The sequence below is a fragment of the Conger conger genome, chromosome 13 (genome assembly GCF_963514075.1).
Source record: "Conger conger chromosome 13, fConCon1.1, whole genome shotgun sequence".
In the NCBI taxonomy this organism is placed as follows: domain Eukaryota; kingdom Metazoa; phylum Chordata; class Actinopteri; order Anguilliformes; family Congridae; genus Conger; species Conger conger.
This window is the reverse complement of record NC_083772.1, coordinates 23,232,456-23,256,273: the sequence shown is the minus strand read 5'-3', so window position 1 is coordinate 23,256,273 and position 23,818 is coordinate 23,232,456. Positions and strand designations below refer to the sequence as shown.

At 42.3% G+C, this 23,818-nt stretch overlaps 3 protein-coding genes across 5 annotated transcripts; 1 reads left to right on the top strand and 2 right to left on the bottom strand.

Annotated features, from left to right (window-relative positions):
- Positions 1–783: 783 nt before the first annotated feature.
- On the bottom strand, positions 784–1,796 carry defbl1 (defensin, beta-like 1). The gene is made up of 2 exons (XM_061216445.1): positions 1,698–1,796; positions 784–908 (listed from the first exon to the last, which is right to left on the bottom strand). The coding sequence occupies exons 1-2, from the start codon at positions 1,750–1,752 to the stop codon at positions 784–786; spliced, it is 180 nt and encodes a 59-aa protein (XP_061072429.1). The 5' UTR covers positions 1,753–1,796.
- Positions 1,797–4,738: 2,942 nt separating this feature from the next.
- LOC133108614 (glucose 1,6-bisphosphate synthase-like) lies at positions 4,739–15,754 on the top strand. Of its 3 annotated transcripts, none has more exons than XM_061218223.1 (15): positions 4,739–5,005; positions 5,333–5,442; positions 8,007–8,174; positions 8,619–8,725; positions 8,929–9,013; positions 9,208–9,291; positions 9,600–9,793; positions 10,300–10,489; positions 10,948–11,045; positions 11,580–11,757; positions 12,575–12,668; positions 13,214–13,343; positions 13,627–13,816; positions 14,370–14,503; positions 15,393–15,754. In XM_061218223.1, exons 2-15 carry the CDS (start codon positions 5,344–5,346, stop codon positions 15,490–15,492), a joined length of 1,851 nt encoding a protein of 616 aa, XP_061074207.1. In that variant the 5' UTR covers positions 4,739–5,005; positions 5,333–5,343; the 3' UTR covers positions 15,493–15,754. The 3 variants fall into 3 exon arrangements, with proteins under 3 accessions (XP_061074207.1, XP_061074208.1, XP_061074206.1); XM_061218224.1 differs by having other exon boundaries at positions 4,739–5,217; XM_061218222.1 differs by having other exon boundaries at positions 4,739–5,442.
- A 6,243-nt stretch (positions 15,755–21,997) lies between these two features.
- On the bottom strand, positions 21,998–22,927 carry LOC133107456 (olfactory receptor 11A1-like). The gene has a single exon (XM_061216444.1). The coding sequence runs from the start codon at positions 22,925–22,927 to the stop codon at positions 21,998–22,000; it is 930 nt and encodes a 309-aa protein (XP_061072428.1).
- Positions 22,928–23,818: the final 891 nt, after the last annotated feature.

Sequence of the window (23,818 nt, the reverse complement as noted above, 5' to 3'; positions counted from 1 at the left end):
ATATGGCATGTAATTAATTATTTACATCAATCGATAATGTAGTCAATACATTCAATCGAAAAACTAAATAATTACCTTTCTCTCTTACCACTTACGCAGAAAATCTTAAGTGTGTTAATCGCTTTTAATGAAAATGATTACTGATATTCCACAAGTTCAAACATAATTCAGAATTTTACACCAATTCCAAGTCAGTCACAATGAAACGCATTAAAACTTAACCCTTTAAGGTGCAAGATCACAAATATGTTATTTTCTGAACATTGCAATGCAGATATTGTAACATTAGCCTACTGGTAATCGAAAGCAATGCAGTTCTAGAACAATGACTTATAATAATAATAATAATAATAATAATAATAATAATAATAATAATTTTATTATTTGATTATACTTCATAAGGACACACAGATCGCGAGTGTGCTTTACTTGCAAGATCAGTGGTAGCAGAAAAGTGTCAGTCTTCGTGTCTATAGCTTTTGGATTGCAATAGAGAAATGATAATGAACTGAAATATATATCTGAAATAATGATTTCAAAACTGTTGAGAAACCAGCTGTGCTGTAAAATATTTTTTCAGTCCTTGTTATATATGAGAGACGCAGCATCTAAAAGGGAAGAGGAACGGTTAAACTGTTAGAAACATTTCAATAGGTTTAACCAGATGTGTGCTATACTGCATGTGGATCTCATGTTTTAGCATTGTTTTGTTCCCTTATTCGTTGGTATGTGACACAGTGTGGGTTATGTTGCGAATGCTCGCCCCTGTCAGAGCCCGTTAACTTACACTAATCCCTTCCCACAGCTGAAGGGGCCGAACGGCAGTTCTGTCGGCAGGCACACTGGACGGCAGAGCCCGCTGTAGTTAGCACAGACCCAGGGGAAGGACACAGCATCCCCTCCCAGACCTGCCATCAGAGAGAGAGAGAGAGAAAATGTGCAGTCTGTTTCCACTGAGTACAGCATGGGGTACATGGGCCTGTGGCGTAGTGCTTAAGGTCGATGAATGGGCCCCGCAAGGTTGGCTCAAGCCCCGGTGTAGCCACAATAAGATTCACACAGCTGTTGGGCCCTTGAGCAAGGCACTTCAGCCCACAGTGCTCTGGGGGGATTGTCCCCTGCTTAGTCTAATCAACTGTAAGTTGCTTTTTGTAAAAGTGTTAGCAAAATAATTTACAGTATGGCCAAACAAAGTGCAGGATCATCTATTGAACTATTAAACTACGAAGTATGGTTTTGAGGAAAAGGATCAGGAGGTATTGTAGATAAACTAACAAAGACAAGCTTTGGAAAACCCTAACGCTCCAGCACTACTGCAGTGGAATAATTCTAATGATATTGCTCACTCTCTGGGGTTTGATAATACTGAATATGTGAGCACCTTATGCTGTGACAGGATGAAGTAAACTTCCAGTTGAAAAATCTCAACTCTTTGAAACTTTATTTTCAGAGAATTTCTCAAGGTTGCTCTTGACCAGATACATAGCCAAAACAACGCCAATAGCCAAAACAACGCGCTTGCTCACACACACACACACACACACACAGACACACTCACACAAGCTAATATATACTGTGTAAACAAACAATAGCAACTACAGTCCTGCCAGAAGAACCATAATGCACAAAATACAAGCCATATAAATGATAACAGCAGAAGCATATTATAGACAATTGTCGTTATCCACCATACTCACAAGCAAAGGCCATGGCAATAAGCACCACCAGGAGCATCACACACTGGTACTTCATGACTGTCTGATGATCCGGACCCTCCAGAGCAGTATGGCTGCGGTTTGGCTGTTCACCCTTGCCTTACAATCTGGGAGGAGGGCTGAACTGTACAGGCCATTCCTTCTGCGGCAACGTGAAACGGCCCTCAATGCGAAATGCAATAATGCGAAGATGAATGGACCACATTGTGCCTAACTGCATTTAGTAGTGCCAACACATCCAGCAGCAGTACACAGCCGCTAAGGGAAGATTGAAATCACCTGATTTCAGACGCATGTTTTCCCTTTCGACTGTGGCAACCTTCGGGGGCATTGAGCAATTGGCATTCTTCAGCTGGAGCTGTGTCTGTTTTGCGAGCCCCCATGTCTTAACTCGGGTGTGCACAACAAGGGCCAATCTGCTTCAGGATTTTGTGCCAAATTCTGCTCTTAATGATTTAATTAGCGAAATAATGTCTTTATCAGACATTTGTAGATGCACCAGCTGCAGCTGCAGATTTTACTGTGCTCAAATAGAAGTGAACCAACATCATTTTATAGCTATCAGAAAAATAAATTAAGGTTGGAACAAAAACCAGCTCGCAGACCAGCCCTCCAGGACCGGAGTTATGTACCCCTGGCCTTAACTCCATTGTTCCCTCAGACATTTTTTGGACAGCACCCTGTTTGGTAGAATAAGAAGACCAAGTATGAGGAGCAAGCAGTGAGGTGGAGAGAACCAGGGGTGGAGCAGGGACATTTTTTCAATGGCAAAAAAAAAAAACCTATTAGCGTGCTATCTCCTGATTTGAGCCCGCTGTAGTTAACACAGAACCAGGGGAAGGACATAGTATCCCCTCCCAGACCTGCCATCAGAGAGAGAGAGCAAATGTGCAGTGTTTCCACTGAGTACAGCATGGGGTACATGAACAGCCTGTGGCATAGTGCTTAAGGTGCATGAATGGACCCCGCAAGGTTGGTGGCTCAAGCCCCGGTGTAGCCACAATAAGATCTGCACAGCCGTTGGGCCCTTGAGCAAGGCACTTCAGCCCACAGTGCTCTGGGGGGATTGTCCCCTGCTTAGTCTAATCAACTGTAAGTTGCTTTTTATAAAAGTGTTAGCCAAATAACATGTACTGTAATTTACAATATGGCCAAACAAAGTGCAGGATCATCTATTGAACTATTAAACTACGAAGTATGGTTTTGAGGAAAAGGATCAGGAGGTATTGTAGATAAACTAACAAAGACAAGCTTTGGAAAACCCTAACGCTCCAGCACTACTGCAGTGGAATAATTCTAATGATATTGCTCACCCTCTGGGGTTTGATAATGCTGAATATGTGAGCACCTTATGCTGTGACAGGATGAAGTAAACTTTATTAAAGAAAACCTATTCGCATGCTATCTCCTGATTTGAGTGTGCCTTGTTCAAAACCCCACTGACACAGGGAAATCGAGTTGAAGCCATGGAGATTGGCTTAATCTGGCTCTGTTATGGAACTTCAGACAGCGCTATCCTACAGCACATTCTTCTGCCGGACACAGGCTGGTCAAAAGCCTAAAAATAGCCTCAATGTCTGATCTCAATCAGTCACTTTGTGGTCGAAAAAACAAAACCAGTTCTGTCATGCATTCTTTAAACAGCCACAAAATTTAATTGGGAATATGATTGAGGACAGCGATGTGGCAGTTTGATGGAACTCTTAGAAACAACTAAACGGAACTATTTTACATTCCTTACAGTGTCACTGAGGGTTAGTGAGCAAACAAAACAGCCCCGTTCCTCAAATCACGGTCTTTAAGGGCAGATTGCTGGTTTTCCACCCTCCCTGTTCCTGGGAATCCGGTGTCAAGACAGTCTGGTCAATCAATAGCACTAATTGTTCAGTTAACTGCCTGGGAAAAAAGAAAACCAGAGCCCGACTTGGATTCAAGGTCTAGATTTCACTATCCCTGCAATACAGCAACAGTTCTGCAGTGTCTGAGACTATACTGTGTGTTCTACTCTGTTACACGCAGTTTAGATACACACAAAACGGGCACAGTTACTTGGCGCCATCTTCTGGCTTACCTGTGGATTGCAACATTTTCAGTCTGATTATCATGGACTGGGTTGGATTCCACTTTAGCACATTCCCTTCTCCATCGTCTTCCGTAGAGGAAGGAATTTTGTGACAATTTGTCTGACATGCAGCAAGCAAACTTAACAGGTGATCTGTAATGGAGGGTAGAGAAGGTAAAAACCAAAAAGGAACTGAAACCACCCTTGTAGACGTAGAAGTGCTAACCCATAGCAACCACAGCTCTGTCTGTAACAACCACCCAAGCTTATTCTGATTGACAATAAAAACACACAAGCCAGCAGCTTGAATGATAAAAGATTTTCACTGAGGATTTCTTAAAACCACTCAAAAACACAAAAACCCTCCCATCCTTCAAAATGCACTCATCATGAATTATTAACCAACCTCCAAAGAAAATATCAATGAGGTTGGAACATATTGCCACCTCCATTTGACAATGCAATGATTCACCCTTGGCAGGAAGGAGGAACAGGGGAGCAAGGGAATATAATTGCTCCCTTCCCTTTCATAATTCAGAACCGAACCCTGGGAGGAAGGAAGACAGCATAAAATTCAAGCCATGTTTTTTTGTGATTTAACAAAATCTGAAGCAGAGGTTGACAATTCCATTCCTGCAGGACTGATGTGTAAACAGGCTTGTTTTCACCAATTAAATCAGCCAAATAAGCTATCCATTTGTGTACACTAATGTTGGTTTAATCGTAGATGAGACCAAAATAAGATGTTTCATGGTGGGACACTGGAGCAAACCTCATCTATGAAACTATCAATTATAATGAATTATTTTTTTTGCCAGACCTACAAAACAAATTGAAGTACTACTAACTAGACCTACTAGTGTGAAAGCAGCAAGCAGCAAGACCTCCCAGCCTGGCCATTGAAACTACATTACCCGTCAGCCATCAAAAAGTACACCGGTTCAACCGCAACTGTTGTCATAACTAAGGAATAATGTCTGCAGCCATGGGTTCCAGTGATAGAAAATGATGATTGTATTAGTGCTGTTTTTTTTTATTTCAAAAGTTGCCCTGGTAATTAGATAGCGTTACCTCTTTAACTAGCTAGTTCTAAACGTTACAGAGTAGAAAGTGACAAGCAGTCTGCGCAGTTTGCTAGTTCGCAAAGTTCCCAAATGTAACTGCTTTTTGCGGTCGTCATTGTGGATGTGGCAATAAGCGCTGTCCTTCATTTATTTATTGATAAAAGGTAAGAATACCGCAAATGATAGAAGTAGCTACCGAAGTTAAAACATGCCATCTAACTAGCTAGCTAGCCGTCTGTGTTGATGTTTAATTAGCTCGTAACGTGACAGAATGGTTGTTACGTTATTGACCAACTTGACCACTGGAGAAGTCAAGTCAACTAGTAAGGAAGCTAGCTGGTTGCTAGTGAAGTCACCTGTGGCGTCTATTGGACAGGTACTTGAAATCAGCATTGTGTAATACTAGTAACTAGCATACGGGTAACGGGTAACGGAAAACGAATGATAGGAAAACGGATCATTTTCTTGGAAACGTTCTTTTTCTCTTGGAGACGTTCTTGTCATGGGGGACTGTGGTGATCTCAACGCGAACCTGAATTTCCGTACCACTGGGGATCCCCGCTTGGATAAAGCAATTTACCAATGGATCTCTTGGGATAAGGTAAGTGCATCATCAAACGAATAAAAATGTTGCTGTCTGCCCTTACATTTCCTTCTGGACCGAAAAGTAATCGAAACGCATTCTCTCGGGTGCTCCTCTTTGAATACTTCTGGAAATGACTTGATTCTTGAATTCATTGGTTTTCTTTGTACATATTGTGTCTGGTTGATAACTAAAAGTATTGAGCCTTTGTTTGGGGAAGTGACATCTCATTTCTCTGGGTAAGGCCGGTTACTCAATGCACGGTCGAAACCGGATCCTTTTACTTATGGAGTTGCAACATATGGTCCCAGTTTTAAGGTACCCACGGGGGTAACGTTTAAATAAACTTTTGCTGGAATGTGCCTGTGTTTAAGGGGTCAGCCTCTTTCTACTGCTGTTGCTGCTACCACCCACCACACTAAATGGTTGCAAAATAATATTCATTTTTTTAATTTTAAAAAGAGAGAAAGTATTTGCATAAGCAGCAGGTGATATACAATAGCCAGGGTACAGAACTGTGATGGGTTGTTGTGGTGGTCACTTCTATTTTATTCTATTGAGATTACTAGTCAGCTCATTCCTCCATTGAGGGACTTTCCTCTAGGGGTATGTCAGTTTGCTAGGAGTTCTATCTAGTCTACTGACAATATCTCCCCTGAGAGGCATCAACTAATTTCATTGGTATTAATGGGGCTGTTCTGCTTAAGTGGCTAAGACATGAATGAATGTAAACACAGGCACTGTATTTACAGAAATAGTATTAAATGGTTAGTATTAAAGTGCATGTGACATGAGCCGTGGTACCCTTACTTACTAGGCTATTTGATGTAGCTGGCCAGTAAAGGTAATTTATACTGATGTCAGTGGACCAAAAGGACGAATCAAGTCAAGTCATGTTTATTTATAAAGCACATTTATAATGACTACCATCAACCGAAGTGGTGTACAATTTCTAATTACTATATACGTTAAAAAAAAAAATCCAGAGTACTGCAATAATAATACATAAAGATGCAACAAGAAACAACAAAGACTAAGAAGAGCACCTTTTTAATTGATATTTGTTGAACCCCACTATTTATGTTTGCTGCACTTTAACTGTGTATGGCTAAAGGACAAAAGTTGGCACATAGGCTTAAATGAAGCAGATATACTGCATAGTGTACCTTAAAACCACAACATAATTCTGGGCTCAGTCCTCATGTTAGCAGCTTCAGTGGAAGTTCAGTTTTTCATGGCTACATAAACCCTGGCTGGCCCCTTCTCCGGTCTAAATGTCAGACTCATTCTGACCCTAGGGGGTTAAATAATATAGCATGGCATTCCTTTTCGTCTATAGCCCTGTTTCGCAAATCATGGTCCTCAAGAGCCGAGAACTGCTGGTTCAACACCCTCCCTTTACCTGGGAGTCAGGAGTGAAGACAGTCAGGCCAAACAGTAGGCTTAATTGTTCAGTTAAACAATTGAAGGAAAGAACCCCTGGGCTGGATTTGGATTTGAGGGTCAGATTTGACTCCTTGGAATACAGTTTTGCAGTTATTGCACAAATCAAAGATGGCCTCCTCGCCCTAACTGTTGATGCCATACTTTATAGGTGAATGGCTGAGTTGGCATAGCCTAACTGTTTCATAATCCATTTTAATCACAGGATTGTTCTGTAATCCAACCAAGCTGCTTGTTAGCTGGAGTGTTGTTGTGGACTTTTGCTTTTATTGTCCTCAGTTAGGTGTCCTTCAATTACTGTAATGACCACTTTTGCTGTAGGATGCAGTTGCATGGTTAACTGTTTCACAAAGACCAGTACATTTTCATTTGCACTTTTTTTCTCCACAACAAAAGGAAAGTTGATTGAGTAGATTTTTTTACAGCTTTTGGGACGGGTTTAATTTGGCGAAATGGAACCTGTATCAGGTTAAAAGCATATTGTTGTTTTTGAAAAGCCTTATTCAGGGTGGAGGCACAACAGTCTATAACACTGGCATCAGCATAAAAATGAAAAGTGTCCTCTGGTACATCTTCAACAAGACAGTTTGTGTATACAAAAGAGGACCTAGCAAAGGGGAGGCCTGACTGAAAATTACTGTTCTATTACCGATATGAATGGTCCTGGGCTGAAAATAAGATTAAAATTGAAAAATTCAGGGAGTAAAACCATGTACAGAGTACAAGGTTTTTGGAGTCATTTATACTGTTATTGTTTTTCTCTGAAGCACAAAACTCCCCAGTACCAGTTACAGTAAGCTGGCACAACATCAGAAACTCTAAATATGTAACATGCAAAAATGCTTGTGTTGAGTGTCCTTCTGATGGGTGCAGAACCCACACACGCAGGGGCAGGTGGAGTGAGTGCTTGTGTTGAGTGTCTCTCTGGTGGGTGCAGAACCCGCACATGTGGGGGCAGGTGGAGTGCTTGTGTTGAGTGTCCCTCTAATACGTGTTGAGGGTCTCTCTGATGGGTGCAGAACCCGCACACGCGGGGGCAGTTGGAGTGCTTGTGTTGAGTGTCTCTCTGATGGGTGCAGAACCCGCACATGTGGGGGCAGGTGGAGTGCTTGTGTTGAGTGTCCCTCTGATGGGTGCAGAACCCGCACACGCGAGGGCAGGTGGAGGCCCTGGTCCAGGAAGGCTGTGTGGAGGAGCTGAGGTGCAGGCTGGGATCCAGGATGAGCTTTGGGACCGCCGGGCTGAGGGCGCCCATGGGGGCTGGCTTTGCCCTCATCAACGACCTCACCATCATCCAATCAACACAGGTTAGCCAACCGATGATCTCACCATTATCCAATCAACACAGGTCAGCCAACCAGTAACCTCACCATTAACCAATCAGCACAGGATAGCCAACAAGTGCCCTCACCATTATCCAATCAGCACAGGTTAGCCAACCAGTGACCTCATCATTATCCAATCAGCACTGGTTAGCCAACCAGTGACCTCGCCATTATCCAATCAGCACAGGTTAGCCAACCAGTGACCTCATTAATATCCAATCAAGCCAAACAACAACCTTTAGTGTCCAATCAAGACGTGTCTGTATGGTGTTGATTAAGGCACAGTGTCTGAATGGTGATTGTGTGTGCGTACTGTGTCTGTATGATGGTATGTGTCTGTATGGTGTTCTGATTAAGGCATGGTGTCTGTACGGTGTTGTGTGACAGTACGGTGTTGTTCTGATTACTGCTGTTCTCATACTCCAGGGCCTGTATAAATACTGCGCCATCGCCTTCCCTGATCTGCACAGCCGAGGCCTCGTGATTGGCTACGACACTCGTGGACAGGAAGCCAGTGGCTGTAGCAGCGAGCGGTACCTCCCCTTCCCTTCCCTTCCTCTCCTCCTCTTCCTCAGCTCCAACATTAGTGTCTGGCTTTCACATTTATGAGCCTGAAGATTTCACTGTGAAACAGTCTGCCTGGTGACGTGTGTATTTTGTGTGAACATGTTGGTGTTCTTAGTTTTACTCTTGGCAGAGAGGCTGTGTTAAAGGCCTGTGTTTCTCCATCACACAGACTTGCCAGGTTGGCGGCTGCCGTTCTGCTTGGCAGAGGCATTCGCGTCTATCTCTTCTCCACTTATGTCCCGACACCGTTCGTGGTAAGTATGTCCTCATCCACTGTGTGTAGCCCCTGGGAGAAATAGCTGCTCTACTCTGTTCTGTACAAAAAGCAGAAGTTTCCGTTACTGTAATGTCACTAATAATGTTGCAGAGGGGTTCAGAGGGTAGGAGGGTCTTCATCAAAACTTACGAGTGAATTTTGTGCTCAACCCCCCACCCACCCAAACCTAAGCCATACGCTGTGAAGAAGCTTGGAGCTGCAGCAGGAGTGATGATCACCGCCTCTCATAACCCCAAAGAGGACAACGGATACAAGGTGCCCCGCCCTTTCACCACTGACCTTTCACCCCTGACCTGGTGGACAGAAACGTGTTTAAATTTGTTCTGTCCACCATTTTACCTGAGTTTTTCCTCCAGATGGTTTCACAGAACTGACGCTGATGGGGCAGCCTGTAGCCTAGCAGCTAAGGTGGTTGGTCGTTCAAGCCCCAGTGTAGCCATGATCAGATCCTTGAGCAAAGGCCCTTAACCCCTCTTTGCTCCAGGCGGAGATTGCTCCCTTGCTCAGTGTAATCGTCTGTAAGTAACTCATGTAATGTGCTGTCATGATGCTCCCGCTCTCAGGTTTACTGGGAGAGCGGGGCACAGATCGCTTCGCCCCACGATAAGGAGGTCCTGCGCTGCATCGAGGAGAGCGGCGAGCCCTGGGGGGGGTCCTGGGACCACGGCCTGGCCGAAAGCAGCCCCCTACGCACCGACCCCACCCTGCACATCTGCACCTGCTACGCAGAGGAGCTGCAGTCCATCTGCTTCCATAGGTCCACCGGCCATTTTACGGTCTAAAGAGTGTAGGCAGTGTGTGTGTGTCTGTATGTGTGTGTGTGTGTGTGTGTGTGTGTGTGTGTGTGTGTGTGTGAGTACAGTACAGGGGTCAGACTGTGTCTGTTTATATCTGTGTGTGTGGTACAGGGGTCAGACTGTGTGTGTTTATATCTGTGTGTGTGTGTGTGTGTGTGGTACAGGGGTCAGACTGTGTGTGGCTGTACAGTACAGTTCACAAATAATGAATTTGAATATGCCCAGAATGAGGAGCACTGTAGCCTCTAGTCTGCTGGAACCATAGACCTCAAATCAGCTGCTTTTGGTTTCACTAAGGTGGGTTCAGGAAGTGAAAGTGAAATTGAAGTGAGTGGTTTCTGGGTGGATTGTCTTGTGTTTAGCGGACCTGCTGTCTTGAGATGGAGGGTGCGTGTTTTTTTTCTCATTGATGAGGATTTAATTGTCATTTGAACTCTGTTTGTTTGTTTGTTTGCTGTATGTTTAGAGAGCTGAATGCAGAGACGAGGCTGAAGTTCGTCCACTCTTCCTTCCACGGGGTTGGACACAGCTTCGTCCAGCAGGCCTTTCGGGCGTTCGGCTTTGCCCCGCCCATCCCTGTACCGGAACAGAAAGATCCGGATCCGGAGTTTCCTACCGTCAGCTGCCCCAACCCAGAGGAAGGGGAGTCTGTCCTGGTGAGCGCATGGTCTCCCTTCCTCCGCCAGTTTCATTTTAAATGGTTAGGTTAGCAGAACGAGAGGGCACAAATGGAAATTCCATACAAATTTCTTCACACAGAGTGGTCACTGTGGAATAGCTTGCCAGGACATGTAGTGGAGGCTGAAACTCTAGGGGCTTTCAAGACCCGGCTTGATACGGTGCTAGGTACTATTTAGCTTTTAGGCAAACTAGCCAGTATGTACACTGTAGTGGGAGGAAAAAAACCGGGGGGGGGGGGGGGGGGGGAGATTCAGTCAGCCAGGATGGCAGTGTCTCATATGACGGTTGGCGGTCGTAGCAGTAAGTGCTGATGTATGTACAGTTCGCCATTACACATTAGGGGAGGACAAATGGAAAATCACTTTAAGAAATGACAGAAGACAGTAGTTAATATTTGGAAGCAGTGATAAACAGTGATAAATATCTCTTGTAGGAGCTCTCTCTCCGGCTGGCTGAGCGAGAGGGGGCCACAGTCGTCCTGGCAACCGACCCTGATGCCGACCGCCTGGCTGCAGCAGAGCTGAGCAACAAGTACGGCAGATCACACAGATAAAAGGGCTGGGGAGGGCCTCAGCATCATGTGGTGAATAAACAGAGAAAGTGTAAAAAATATATTTAAAAAATTTTTTTTTAAAAAAAGGTTAATAAAAGTTCGGCTTGTTGCCATTTATTAAAGAAAAAGTTGCCAAAACCATTTATCACGAAATAAAATACTTTTTTACAAAATAAACCAAAATTCTGCGGGAGAAAAGGGGAGCCAAAAACTAGAATACAGAAACCACCAGTCCTACTCTTATCTCAGGACTGAGAACAGGCCTCGGTTATGTAGACCTCTGATTAGATACATGGCCACAGGTACAGTGATTACAATTAATCACATACCTGCATGAAAGGCCGGTGCTGCCCCCTGGTGGACAGCACCCCAATTTCCCTTACTGGCACCACAATGCACATATAATACATACAAACATCCATCCATACATGCTGTTATTACTGTTATTGAGCAATGTCCATGGCAGAGGTATGCAGACTTCAGGACCTGTGATCTGAGTGAATCCCTTGCAGCCGGTGGAAGGTGTTCACAGGTAACGAGCTTGCGGCTCTCCTGGGCTGGTGGATGCTGTTTAACTGGAAACAGCTCCACTCGAACCCCACCGACACCGCGCAAGTGTGCATGCTGGCCACCGCCGTCTCCTCCAAGATCCTCCAGGCCTTCGCACGGGTCCACGGCTTTCATGTGGAGGTAGGAGGGGAATGTACCGCCACACATGTACCGCCACACATGCACACGGCCCTTTTCACTAATACACACTGTTAACCCATTATGGACTCTATAGGCGCCCTATAGAAAACCCATAGAAAGGCCTAGGAATCACAGTGCATTTCAACGGTCATGTGTCTTGAAAAACGGTCATATGATCAAATACAATGCTGCCATCACATCCGTCTGTTTAGGGAGATGTAACATGCCGGTTGCATTTGCCCATTAGGGGCTAAATATATTTGACTGCAATACATTTTCTGAAATGGGTTGCATCAAATGAAACTGGCAGTAATCTATATGCCCATATGTTATAAAGTGTTGATAATATATTTCATGTTTTTGTTTTATGTTTTGAGTGTATTCCCTTTCCGTGGTAGATGTTCCATAATTCCATGATTGTGAAATGTTGAGTAATCTGTGTGCAAATGGAAACACTGATGTATAAGTAGAAGTACAGAGGCTCCCTGTGGTGATGCAATGTGGGCTGCTATGCAGGTTTCTGGTCACAGATCATTATCCTTTAGTCAGTATACTCCTGAGTCTGTTCATTCAGGTGCTCACAAATGGCACCGTAACATTCTTATTGTATTTTTATTTTATCATCGCATGTTATATTTGCGACTTCCACAGCTACACAGACTACAGTTTATCCTTCACACACAGCTGGGTGTTGTGCTGAAGCAGGTGAAGTACTAGGTGTGAATAGGCTCCAGCAGTAGTGCCCCACCTACTGTAGGAATGAAACCTGCAACCTCTACGCTACAACTTCTTCTGCTCCCTCTTGCCCTATCTCAAGGAAACTTTGCCAGGTTTCAAATGGATCGGGAAGAGAATCGATGAGCTGAGGAAGGTGGGGAAGGAGGTGATCTTCGCCTTTGAGGAGTCTATCGGTATGTAAATATCATGATTAGGTGGCTGGTTGAAAGAGCCATGGTTTGGAATTTAGCCAGGACACAGGGGAACCCCCTACTCTTCATAAAGAGTGTCATGGGTTCTTTAATGATCACAGTGAGTCAGGACCTCGGTTTAACGTCTCGTCTGAATGACAATATCTCCTCCAGCACAGTGTCTGCACTGGGGGCATTAGGGGTAATTTGACCAGATGGAAGATCATCCCCCTACTGGCCCACTAACACCACTTCCAGCAGCATCTTAGTTTTCCCAGAAGGTCTCCCATCAAAGCACTAACCAAGCCCACACCTGCTTAGCTTTAGCCATTTACTTACCAAGCCCACAGCTGCTTAGCTTCAGTCATTTACTAACCAAGCCCACTGTTGCTTAGCTTCAGCCATTTACTAACCAAGCCCACAGCTGCTTAGCTTCAGTCATTTACTAACCAAGCCCACAGTTGCTTAGCTTCAGCCATTCAGCAGGAACAGAGTGCATGATGGGATGGCTCCGAGTACACAGTGTCTGTGTGTGGCTGGATGTCCAGGGTTCATGTGCGGCAGCATGGTTCCAGAGAAGGACGGGGTGAGTGCAGCAGCGGTGTTGGCGGAAATGGCCGCCTATCTCGACCGCCAGAACCTCACCCTGAACCAGCAGCTGGCCAACATCTATCACATGTGAGCTGCTCTCTATTCTCCTATCTTCGTGCTCGTACTCACAGTGTGTGTGTGTGTGTGTGTGTGTGTGTGTGTGTGAGAGCTGCTCTCTATTCTCCTATTTCCTATCTGTATGTATGTGCATGTGTAGGCGTGTGAGCTGCTCTCTATTCTCTTATCTCCTGTGCTCGTACTGTGTGTGTGTGTGTGTGTGTGTGTTTGTGTGCTGTACTCACAGTGTGAGTGCATGTGTGACTCAACCCGACGGTCCGCCCCCCTGCGTGGCTGTGACTCTCCTGGTCAGGTACGGCTCACATGTCTCCACCACGTCCTACATCTTCTGTCACGACCCTGCCGTCGTGAAGAGGATCTTCTCCCGGCTGCGCTGCTTCCACGGAGAGAACTCCTACCCAAGGTCGTGCGGAGGTCACTGCATCGCACACGTCCGAGATCTCACCACGGGATATGACAGCAGCCAACCCGATAAAAAATGCGTGAGTGTGTTTTACCTGGCTTTAACCGTGACATCAAAACCTGTGACACCTGTTCAGCTCTGTTAAACAAATGACTCATTTAAATACTAGTACCATTTGTGCGTGTGTTACCTGCCTGTTTTGTGCGTTTCCTTTCTCTGTTTTGACTGGATGCATAAGCACTGTCCAACTCAATGCTGTTTATTCCTGCAGGGTGTGCTGTTGTGGTCAGTCAGCGTTTAATTGGTCAGCTTGAGGTAGTTAATTAATCTCACCTGGAATCTCTGGCTGGTTCTCCAGGGGAATGTTGGAACAAACAGGCACAGCTTTGTGGCTCTCGAGGGGAATGTGGGAATTGACAGGCTCAGCCTTGTGGTTCTCCAGGGAAACGCTAGAACAAACCAGCACAGCCTTGTGGTTCTCAGAGGGAAAGGATGAACACGGCTGGTCTGATATTTCAGTTTCCTTTTCTTCTGATGAAGATTTGGTATGGCCGAAACGTCAGCTCTGCTGATTTACTGCATTGCGGCAAGCGAACGAGTCTCATTGTTTCACTGGGTTCCCTGCCTCACAGGTACTGCCGATCATCAAGAACAGTCACATGATCACCTTCACCTTCCACAGTGGCGTGGTCGCCACCCTCAGGACCAGCGGCACAGAGCCCAAGATCAAGTACTACACCCAGATCTGCGCTCTGCCAGGGGAGAGGTCAGAGGCCAACCAATGCTCTTCTTTTCTTACTAAATAAATTTGTAATTTGTGATCATAAACTGCCCTCTATTCTGGGTGACACAGCGGCTGGTTGTGTCACCCAGAATAGGTGACACAACCAGCCACATGGCTCAGGCAGTAAGAGCAGTCGTCTGGCAGTCGGAGGGTTGCCGGTTCGATCCCCCACCCGGGCTGTGTCGAATTGTCCCTGAGCAAGACACCTAACCCCCAAAATGCTCCGGACGAGCTGATCGGGGCCTTGCATGGCAGCCAATCGCCGTCAGTGTGTGAGTGTGTGTATGTATGGGTGAATGAGAAGCATCAATTGTACAGCTCTTTGGATAAAGGCACTATATAAATGCCAACCATTAACCATTTACCATTTCGTTGTGCGTCGCCCCGTGGAGCTATTGACTAGATTCTGTAATGATGCGGTCTGCATTCGATTGAAGGTTGTGAGGTTCACTAGTGCACCCCAGCGTGTGCCTTCACCTAACAGCTCTCCATGCTCCTTTAAAGGGGAGGTTCACTCTGTGGTTAAAGGTTAATATACCTCTTAAGGAGCAACTATTGCTGTGTGGTAAACATTACATTACATTACATTACATTGCATTACATTATTGGTATTTGGCAGATGCTCTAATCCAGAGCGTGGTACAGTTGATTAGACTAAGCAGGAGACAATCCTCCCCTGGAGCAATGCAGGGTTTTTAAGGGCCTTGCTCAAGGGCTCAAGGGCCCAACGGCTATGCGGATCTTATTGTGGATACACCGGGATTAGAACCACCGACCTTGTGTGTCCCAGTCGTTTACCTTAACCACTACTCTACAGGCCGCCCCATTTGCTACTTATCATGATTCTGATTTCGTTTCTCTTCGTTCACAGTGTCATCTCTAGTCTGGAGATGGAGCTTCACAAGGTAACTGATGCTCTGGTTGAGGAGTTTCTGGAACCAGACAAAAACAAGCTTATTCGGCGATCTTGAATTATCAAACTTGAATTATCACGACACAAAAATATGCATATTTCTTCATATGTTCTATGAAGGTATACCCTTGTTCTCAACTGCATTGTTTTCAAATGTATTTTTAATTCCTTTGTGTGTTTTCTATGTTTATTGAAAATGTTTATGGAAATATGTTTTGGTTCTCTTGTGATGCTGTTCGGTACAGCATGAAAATTATTATTTATTTTCAGTGTGGCAGTTAAACGTGCCTTCATATTAAAGCAAAAACATTTCTCTCTCACGATGCATTTCTGACTACATACCATAGAGATCCTTCTCAATCATAACTGGTCTTTTTAAGACCAGTTATCAACGATAACTTTTTCATTTTGAATTTCACCAAAATATTCTGTAAGTTCATTTTTCAAAGTCGTTATCAGCTTTTGTTAATCCTTCTTATGGAAAGGTTTAAGCACATAGTACAGTAATCACTGGTCTTACGCTTAAGTTACTGGGTCTGGACAATGTTGAACAGTCATAATTCACATACCATATAAAGTTACATTGTTGGTGAGTTACATGCAACTAGCTATGAGTGGAGATATAGTTATGAGTTGGTTACAAGTCTGTTACAAGGATAACACTTGTTATACATTGCTTTACAAAGGAGTTTTCAGGCATTTCTGACAGGTGTGTTGAATTGCTTCCTTAGTGCAGGTATAAGAGAGCTTTCAGTATCTCATCTAGATTCTACGACTGATTGCCTTTGGAGTCTGTTATTGGCATTTGTGAACATGCACATCCGAGTTGTGCCTGTGAAGGTGCAAGCGTGGACATGTCCATAACTACTTTCTGCAGAAAATGTCACGAACGGACATTAATATGTCCCAAACATTATGGCGCCCTGAAATGGGGTGCCATAATGTGTCAAAAATCCTGTAATTTCTACTCCGTGAAACTCACTGTATATACTCAGCTCCTGAGGCTGATAAACCCTCCATAACAAGCCTGAGGAAGGGCTCATCTCAAATAGAATGTCAAAAGAATCTAAACAAATACAGACTTGGATTAAAATGTGGAGAAAAAAATATTTTAAGAGTCAAGTATTTGTTGCTTGATGTTTAGATATTAGCATTGGTAACGCTTGAACACACAACACATGAAAACCTCTAAGTCGATAGACTACAGCAGACCAATAAGTCTAATGAATACCTAAAGTGCTAACTGAATGATGTTGCATATAGGAATGTAGATATAAAAGGCCTCTTGTATGAAACTCAAACCTTTGCTAGTCTGGAATGCACAAAGGACTCATTATTTGACTGAAGGATCATTGCCGGGGGAAACTGACTATTTTTAACCTTGACCTCTGACCTTTCTGATACAGCCATAATTACAGGTCATTGTCTTGTTGTATGATGAAGTTCTCCCAATGAGTTTGGACGCATTTCTCCGTAAGTTGGCAGACAGAATGTTTTTGTAGACTTCTGAATTTATTCTGCTGCTAATGTCATGAGCTACCTAATCAGTAAAGATTAGTGTGAGCCCACTCCAGATGCAGCCATGCAAGTCCAGAGACTTCCTCCACTGTGGTTCACAAATGAGCTTGTATTTTGTATTCTGTACTTCTTTACAAATTGTAATCTTGCAATCTTACTACTGATGAGTGGTTTGCATCTTGTGCTGTAGCCTCTATATTGCTGCTCTCTACGACTTTTGGAAGGGGCTGTATATTTAACCCCTTAAGTCTCACTGGCCCAAAGGTTTTTTTTTTGCATCCATTCCTTTTCAACCTGCAATTTTCACTGTGGTAACTGATATACCGTTTGAAAGCGTTAAAACTCAAGGTTCTATCTGTATAACCTATTTTAACAAGTCATTGCTTTAGCGACAACAGTTCCTTATTTTGTAACACGTGGGTGGTAAAAAAGTATGAGGGGACCTCACATTTTGGAAAACCACATACTACAAGAAATAAGGTAATGTTCGTGTCCTTTTCACAACAAGTGTACAGCAGACCCAATGCATAATCGTTTCTGATTCTAAAAGTATGCTAACTCGGTGAAACATTGATAGAATGTCCATTATTTACTTAGAATTTATCTGGAGGAATTATCATTGTTGTCCCTTACGCTGTTGTATACTGCTACAAGAAATGCTATTATCTCCGTTTTGCATAGGCTCTCTCGAACACGATAAGCCCAAGTACAACCGTCTCTGAATAGTATTTGTAATTTATTTGCAGAGATTTATTTGCGTTAGCCCCCACCCTTGTGTAAAAAAATCTGTATAATTCAGCTCATCAAAGAACCGACTGGCATGTTATTGAAATGACGACTGAAAAGCATTTAATGACATTACGTTTCCCACGGTGTATAATTTGTTAGGCTTGCATAAAACAACACAGCATTTTTTCGCTTGCGTAACTACACTGTAGCGTTTTAAATACTCATGTGGAGTCTGTTGCGCTTCGACAAAAAGAGTTCTAGAGATGTTATGCCAAAAAAGGTTGACGTTTTAAAACAAACGCGATGCCAACGTCTATATAGAGGACTTCCTTTAGAATATTTCTAAGGAAGACCGTAAAAACACCACTGACAACCCAATAGAGGGCATTTTCAGTGACGTAACCCCATTTTATATCCGTGAGCATATACATTCTCAAAATATTTTATTTTTCAATATGCTTAGGAGCCAGCCTGCTTTTGAATAATAAATAGTATGTGAAATTATGTGTTTGAATTGATGGGGGTTGGGTATTTGACACAAACTTAAATGAATATATTAGTATACAAGATGGTATTGTGATTATTGTATTTATTTTTTCTGATCTTCTCAACCCGTTTGCTGCTCACACGCGGGCAGTGGGCAAGCACATTAAATGAAAATAACATGTGTGGCCTTATTTTATATTTAATTGGTGGTTAAACTCCTGGGGCCTCATTTATAAACGTTGCGTAGGCACAAAAGAATGCGTACGCCACTTTCTAAGCAAACTTTGGCATTTATAAAAAACGAACTTGACCGGAAAATGTGCGGTCCTCCACGGAAACTCTGACCCATGCATACGCACATTAACTGGAGAAATGAGAAACTGTGCCTTTAATGCTCGTGACGTAAGACCAGGAAAACGGGAAGTGAAACAGGATTTAAAAAGGTATAAAGATTTGCCGGGAGTTATGGCTGGGTATGGCTGCTGTAAGGACGTGCTTCGTCCCTGTTATACTTATTAAAGTGTTGTGTTGTTGAATCTCGCTATACGGGTTCTCTCCCTTCCTAAGTGCAACACAACATTTGGCGACGAGAGAAGTCGAAAATGATATACAACAGATACCACTGTGTAAAATAAATCGAAATTGATTGTTGTTGATTGTACTCTTAAAGGGTTCTGATTTTCTGCATGTTTACACTAGGACTCGGAACTATACTGTCCTCTCAGGTCCTATTTGCACTTGTTCTTGTGTTCAATTTGCACTTTGTTGTACGTCGCTCTGGATAAGAGCGTCTGCTAAATGCCAGGCAATGTAATGTAATGTAATGAAATATTACCTCTCACGTATCATATACGAAGAGTTAATTTGCATAAACGGATAAAAGCCTCTCTTACAACGAATAAACAAACAGCTGTTTGATTGATGCTCCCTGGAGTGCCCAAAAAATATGATTTAGGATGATAAATATAAACGGAGATGTTGTTGTAAAATAATCCCTCAAATATGTAGACGAATTGTGTTATGTTATTTAATGTTATTAAATGTATTCTCATAAATAATATGGTGAACAGTCGGACAAATTGCGCTGCACTGATGCCGTTTACAATGTGTCAGTCGGGCAGATACGAGCATAGTTTCATATATTGTAATCATATTCATATATTATGTTTTATAATGTGTTTATTGTTATACATTTTTGTTCGTTTTATCTCTTAATTTTGTAACTGTTTTCAATGGTGCTAGAAAAATAACGTGTATTATTATTATTATTATTATTATTATTATTATTATTATTATTATTATTATTATTATTATCATCGTCATCATCACATTCGTTGTGCAGAACTGTTCGTCATTTACAATCAATCAGGATAATTCCCACACCTGTAGCTTTTCAGAGGCAATCAAATGGCTGAAATCCCTTTTCTTGGCCTTCTTTTCAGCGTTTGCCATTGTCGTCTTCGTGAAATGCATATTCATTAGGGGTGTTTCACTGCCTATTTATAGGCAACTGTGGGCGGGACATGAAGCTGGCAAAGTTGCGCCACATTTAGAGTTGATTGTGATTTATAAAGGAAAACTGGCGTGGGACGTGCGTATGCACTGTTTTATAAATCAGAATATTTTTTTGCCGTACGCACGTCCTAGGTTTCATGCTTAGGCAACCTTTTTACGTGAATCCTAAGCACAGTTTTATAAATGAGGCCCCTGGATGTTTAGTTTAGGATTAGGTTTACACCTTATTTTTTAGAGGCTAGTTGCCTACAGCCATAGCCTACTTTGGCCATTATAATTTAGCATGGCTGTGATTATTGTTTCCTAATAGGCTATATACATATTTTCCTAATTACGAACGTTAAGAACGTAACGTTACTGCGCACGAGTATCTAACTTTATCACTCACAATAAATAAAATACGTTTGCTTGATAACGGATCTCAGAGTTTTGTTTATTTGACTCTTGTATTTGCACTGCAGATGCTGGTTGAGAAACGGTGTCTCATTCTCTTGTATGCAAATGCCCAGTGATAAAGGAATCTTTACTCTTTAATCTTTAATCTGCCGTGCTCAATTTCATGTGTAAATTGCCTGATGCGGCTGGATCTGCAAGCGTTTGGTCGCTACGAAGCCTGTTAAGTTGGCCGGGTTTCCCGATAAAGAACGTTCTTAAGAGATAAGAAGGCCCTTAAGAACGCTCCGGACCCTTCTTACAAAGCCTTCTTACGAAAGATCATCTTAGGCTAAGAAGGTGTTTCAGGAAACGCGTTTTCTTCTTTCGGGAGGCCTAAGAAGGTCCTTAAGAACGTTCTTATCTTAAGAACGTTCTTAACGCTTTCGGGAAACGCGGCCATTGTCCTTAAATTTGAGAAGAGATTGTCCAGTGTTGTGACTTGGCTCCAATGTGTTTTGAATCTTTTCAGTGTGAAACAAACTTCCACTTTCACTGTGTTTGACTTTCACATTTGTAACTTTATTTCAGTAATATTTGGAGTAATTCCGAAAGGGCTACCTCTCAGAAGAGACCAGGATTATGCCATTAACCAAAAGGGTTCAAGAAGAGTAACCAGCTTGTGTGTATTTATTTAGTGCAAATGTGTAATTTTTTATATTAAAAATAACATAATTGAATACCTTAACATACATTGCCACTTTAATAGCAATATCAAGTCAATGTGTTTACATTCTTTACATGCTATTTTAAACTAGTCCATATTGGTGCTACATTGTGGCCACATATTAAAATGCACACATTTTATTAACTAGCTAGAGATTGGCCTCAGGACTAACACATTGACATACATGCTCAATCAACCTACATAATAGTTCAAAATATTATTATATTATACGATTATAATATTACAAATGATAAAATATGAACTAAAGGTTTTTTGTTTTTTTTAATGTCCGTTAAATCTCAGACAAACATTCATATTTAGGCTAAATCCGAAAAAAACGCACCCTGTTTTACTTGGCATTTAGCACCGCATAGCCGTCATGGAGGCAATTGAAAAATAGCTAGGTAGCTAAGCCTTACAATTTAAACTGTATTTACAAGCAAACAAGCGCAAAGCCTTAACAGGCTGTAAACATACCTGTAGCGAATCAGGCGCTACTGCAGTTGGAAACGGAATCGCGTTCAACATCTGACAAAATATGCGCACGGGATGTATATGCGCACCTATGATGTATAAAAAAAATGCATTAACCTGTTATATTTGCATAACTTAATTCGCAATTAAGAATCGTGGGTGAGCCACTGCCAGGTAGAACATGGGATCTGGCTAAAAACCCAGTTAGGCATTACCTTTTTTTCGAAACATTCTGCATATCCCATGCATAAGAGAAACCCCGTTGCCGAACGATCTCAGGGGTCTTAAAAGTGCACTCTTCAGGACGTCCGTTAATTTGTACATGCGCTTCCCACATTTAAAAGGAGAGTGCGGGCACGATGCTTGAGGATCCCTATCCGCTTGAATGGTGCTGAAAAGTACTGAATTGATAATAACCGATTATACAGCTTGCACGACGTGGAATGCAGTCATAATAGCTGAATAACTAAAAGGAAATTAATAACACAATATAATCGTTGATAAACTTAGAACTTAGAACATATAATACTTAATTTTGTTTTACCTTAAATAGAAAAAACACGGATAACCAACCGTTTCTAACTGGAACAATTGACGTTACCTATATCTACTATTTTTCATTTTGTGCAGAAAACTGGAAACAGTCTCAAAATTAGCTTGAAACATAAAATTAGATAGAAACAATCAACACATATGTTATAAAAATCCATTTTCAACATGGAGAGGAAAGAAAAAACGACATTCACTTAAGAGCATCTTTATTCTGGCTGCAAACTCTAAAGATTCTCCGGCGGATCTGCTTCAGTTTTAGGCCGTACATGAGGGGGTTTATGAGCGGTGGAACAACGAGGTACGCGAGAGACATGAAATGACTCAGACCCAGCAGACGAGTGCTGGAACCATAGCGAGCGTACATGATGTCAAAAGCGCCTGCGACTGCAACATTTCCCAATGAGATTAAATGGGGCAAACAGGTCTGCATAAATTTATTCCGTTCTTCCTGCGATCGGACAGATGCTTTAACGATATTAAAATATGAAAAAAAGATCACTAATGCTTCAGAAACGTGTATAACCATGATAATGGACCCGTAAATGTTGTTGATAGTGGTATCTACACATGACAGCTTTACAACTGCCCAGGCTGTGCAGTATAGCTTTTTGATATGGAATCCACAGAGTGGTAGTCTGGCTACCAGGCCGATCGCAATTGCCGACTCACAGATGGAAAAAAGCCAGGTAATAATCAACCATTTAACCACCTTGCGAGGCGTGATGATGGAGTGGTAATTGAGTGGTTTGCATATTGCGACGTACCTGTCATAAGCCATCACCGATAACATAGTGATTTCGCAGAAGACGTAGCTGTATATCACAAATATTTGAGCGAGGCAAGCTTTATACGGAGTAACACTCAGGTCAGATAAAAAGTCCACCAATATTTTCGGATAAAATGTAGAGACACCAAATACCCCATTTGCACATAAGCTGCACAGAAATATAAACATTGGCTCATGGAGCGCTCTATGTAAAACAATTGTCACAATCAAAGTCAGGTTCACTAAAATAGTAAAAATGTAAACGAGAAGAGTGACGACAAAGTATATGTTTTTGTTGGACTTCGTATCATTCAGTCCTTGTAGAACAAACACTATTGCTGTTGAATTCTCCATGCAGATCTATAACAGGTGTGTATAAAACACCGGGAAGACCGATATGTTTTTGCGCCAGCTTTTCTGGTGTAATTTCTCCTGCACCACCAAATTGGACAAATACAGACCGTCAGCGATCATCAGACTATCTATTTGTACGATGACATGTACATTTCCTACTCCAGAATATTCTATCTCTGATATTATCTGTTAACAATGCTCATAATTTGAGTAGAATGCAAATACCTATACGGTTGAAATCCTTCAACACATTTTCAAATTTAACACAGAAACCTTCCTTTATCAAATAATTTCTTGAGGTTCAAGCCAAACGGCTAAAGTCTTCATTTAATTAGCTTTTAACTGTAGATGAGAAAGCAACACACAGACAGAACGATCTTACTTATGTCCACCGCTTCACGCTTTATATCCGGATTGTATAAATGTCCTTTGAGATTTGCCAGCTAGTCACCGTCCTACAGCGAATTTGCTTAATGAGATGAAGTGAATAGAAAAACAACACAGGCAAAAAAAATTCCGAGAAGAACAGAATGTGCATATTCAGCGTGCATGAAAAGTGGTGTGCATATGTACAGCGGGCAGTGGGCTCAATAATCATTGGATTCCTTGATATATATGTACAGAAAATACTGAAAAAAGTACAGTTATTGACCGTTATTAATGCTTTATTTTCCAACATGAGTAGTGTGCTTTATTAGTGATTCAATGGAATCAACCAAAGGCTTATATAGTCATAAATATATTTAAAATAATATATAATTAAAAACAGATTTCACAATTATTGGCACCCCTGGTATAATTATTTGAATACCTGAATCATATATAGATATGACGTTTGTACAAGTACCATCTACAGCCACTGACTGCAAATATATATAATAGATTTTACTG

Bases quoted from the DNA above. Each gene is read 5' to 3' on its own strand.
- defbl1 (XM_061216445.1), bottom strand. From the start codon at position 1,752: ATGAAGTACCAGTGTGTGATGCTCCTGGTGGTGCTTATTGCCATGGCC. The intron at 909-1,697 runs GTGAGTATGGTG...CTCTGATGGCAG, and splicing joins TATTGCCATGGCCTTTGCTT to GTCTGGGAGGGGATGCTGTG.
- LOC133108614 (XM_061218223.1), top strand. From the start codon at position 5,344: ATGGGGGACTGTGGTGATCTCAACGCGAACCTGAATTTCCGTACCACT. The intron at 9,014-9,207 runs GTAAGTATGTCC...CCCAAACCTAAG, and splicing joins ATGTCCCGACACCGTTCGTG to CCATACGCTGTGAAGAAGCT. The intron at 12,669-13,213 runs GTATGTAAATAT...CTGGATGTCCAG, and splicing joins CGCCTTTGAGGAGTCTATCG to GGTTCATGTGCGGCAGCATG.
- LOC133107456 (XM_061216444.1), bottom strand. From the start codon at position 22,927: ATGGAGAATTCAACAGCAATAGTGTTTGTTCTACAAGGACTGAATGAT.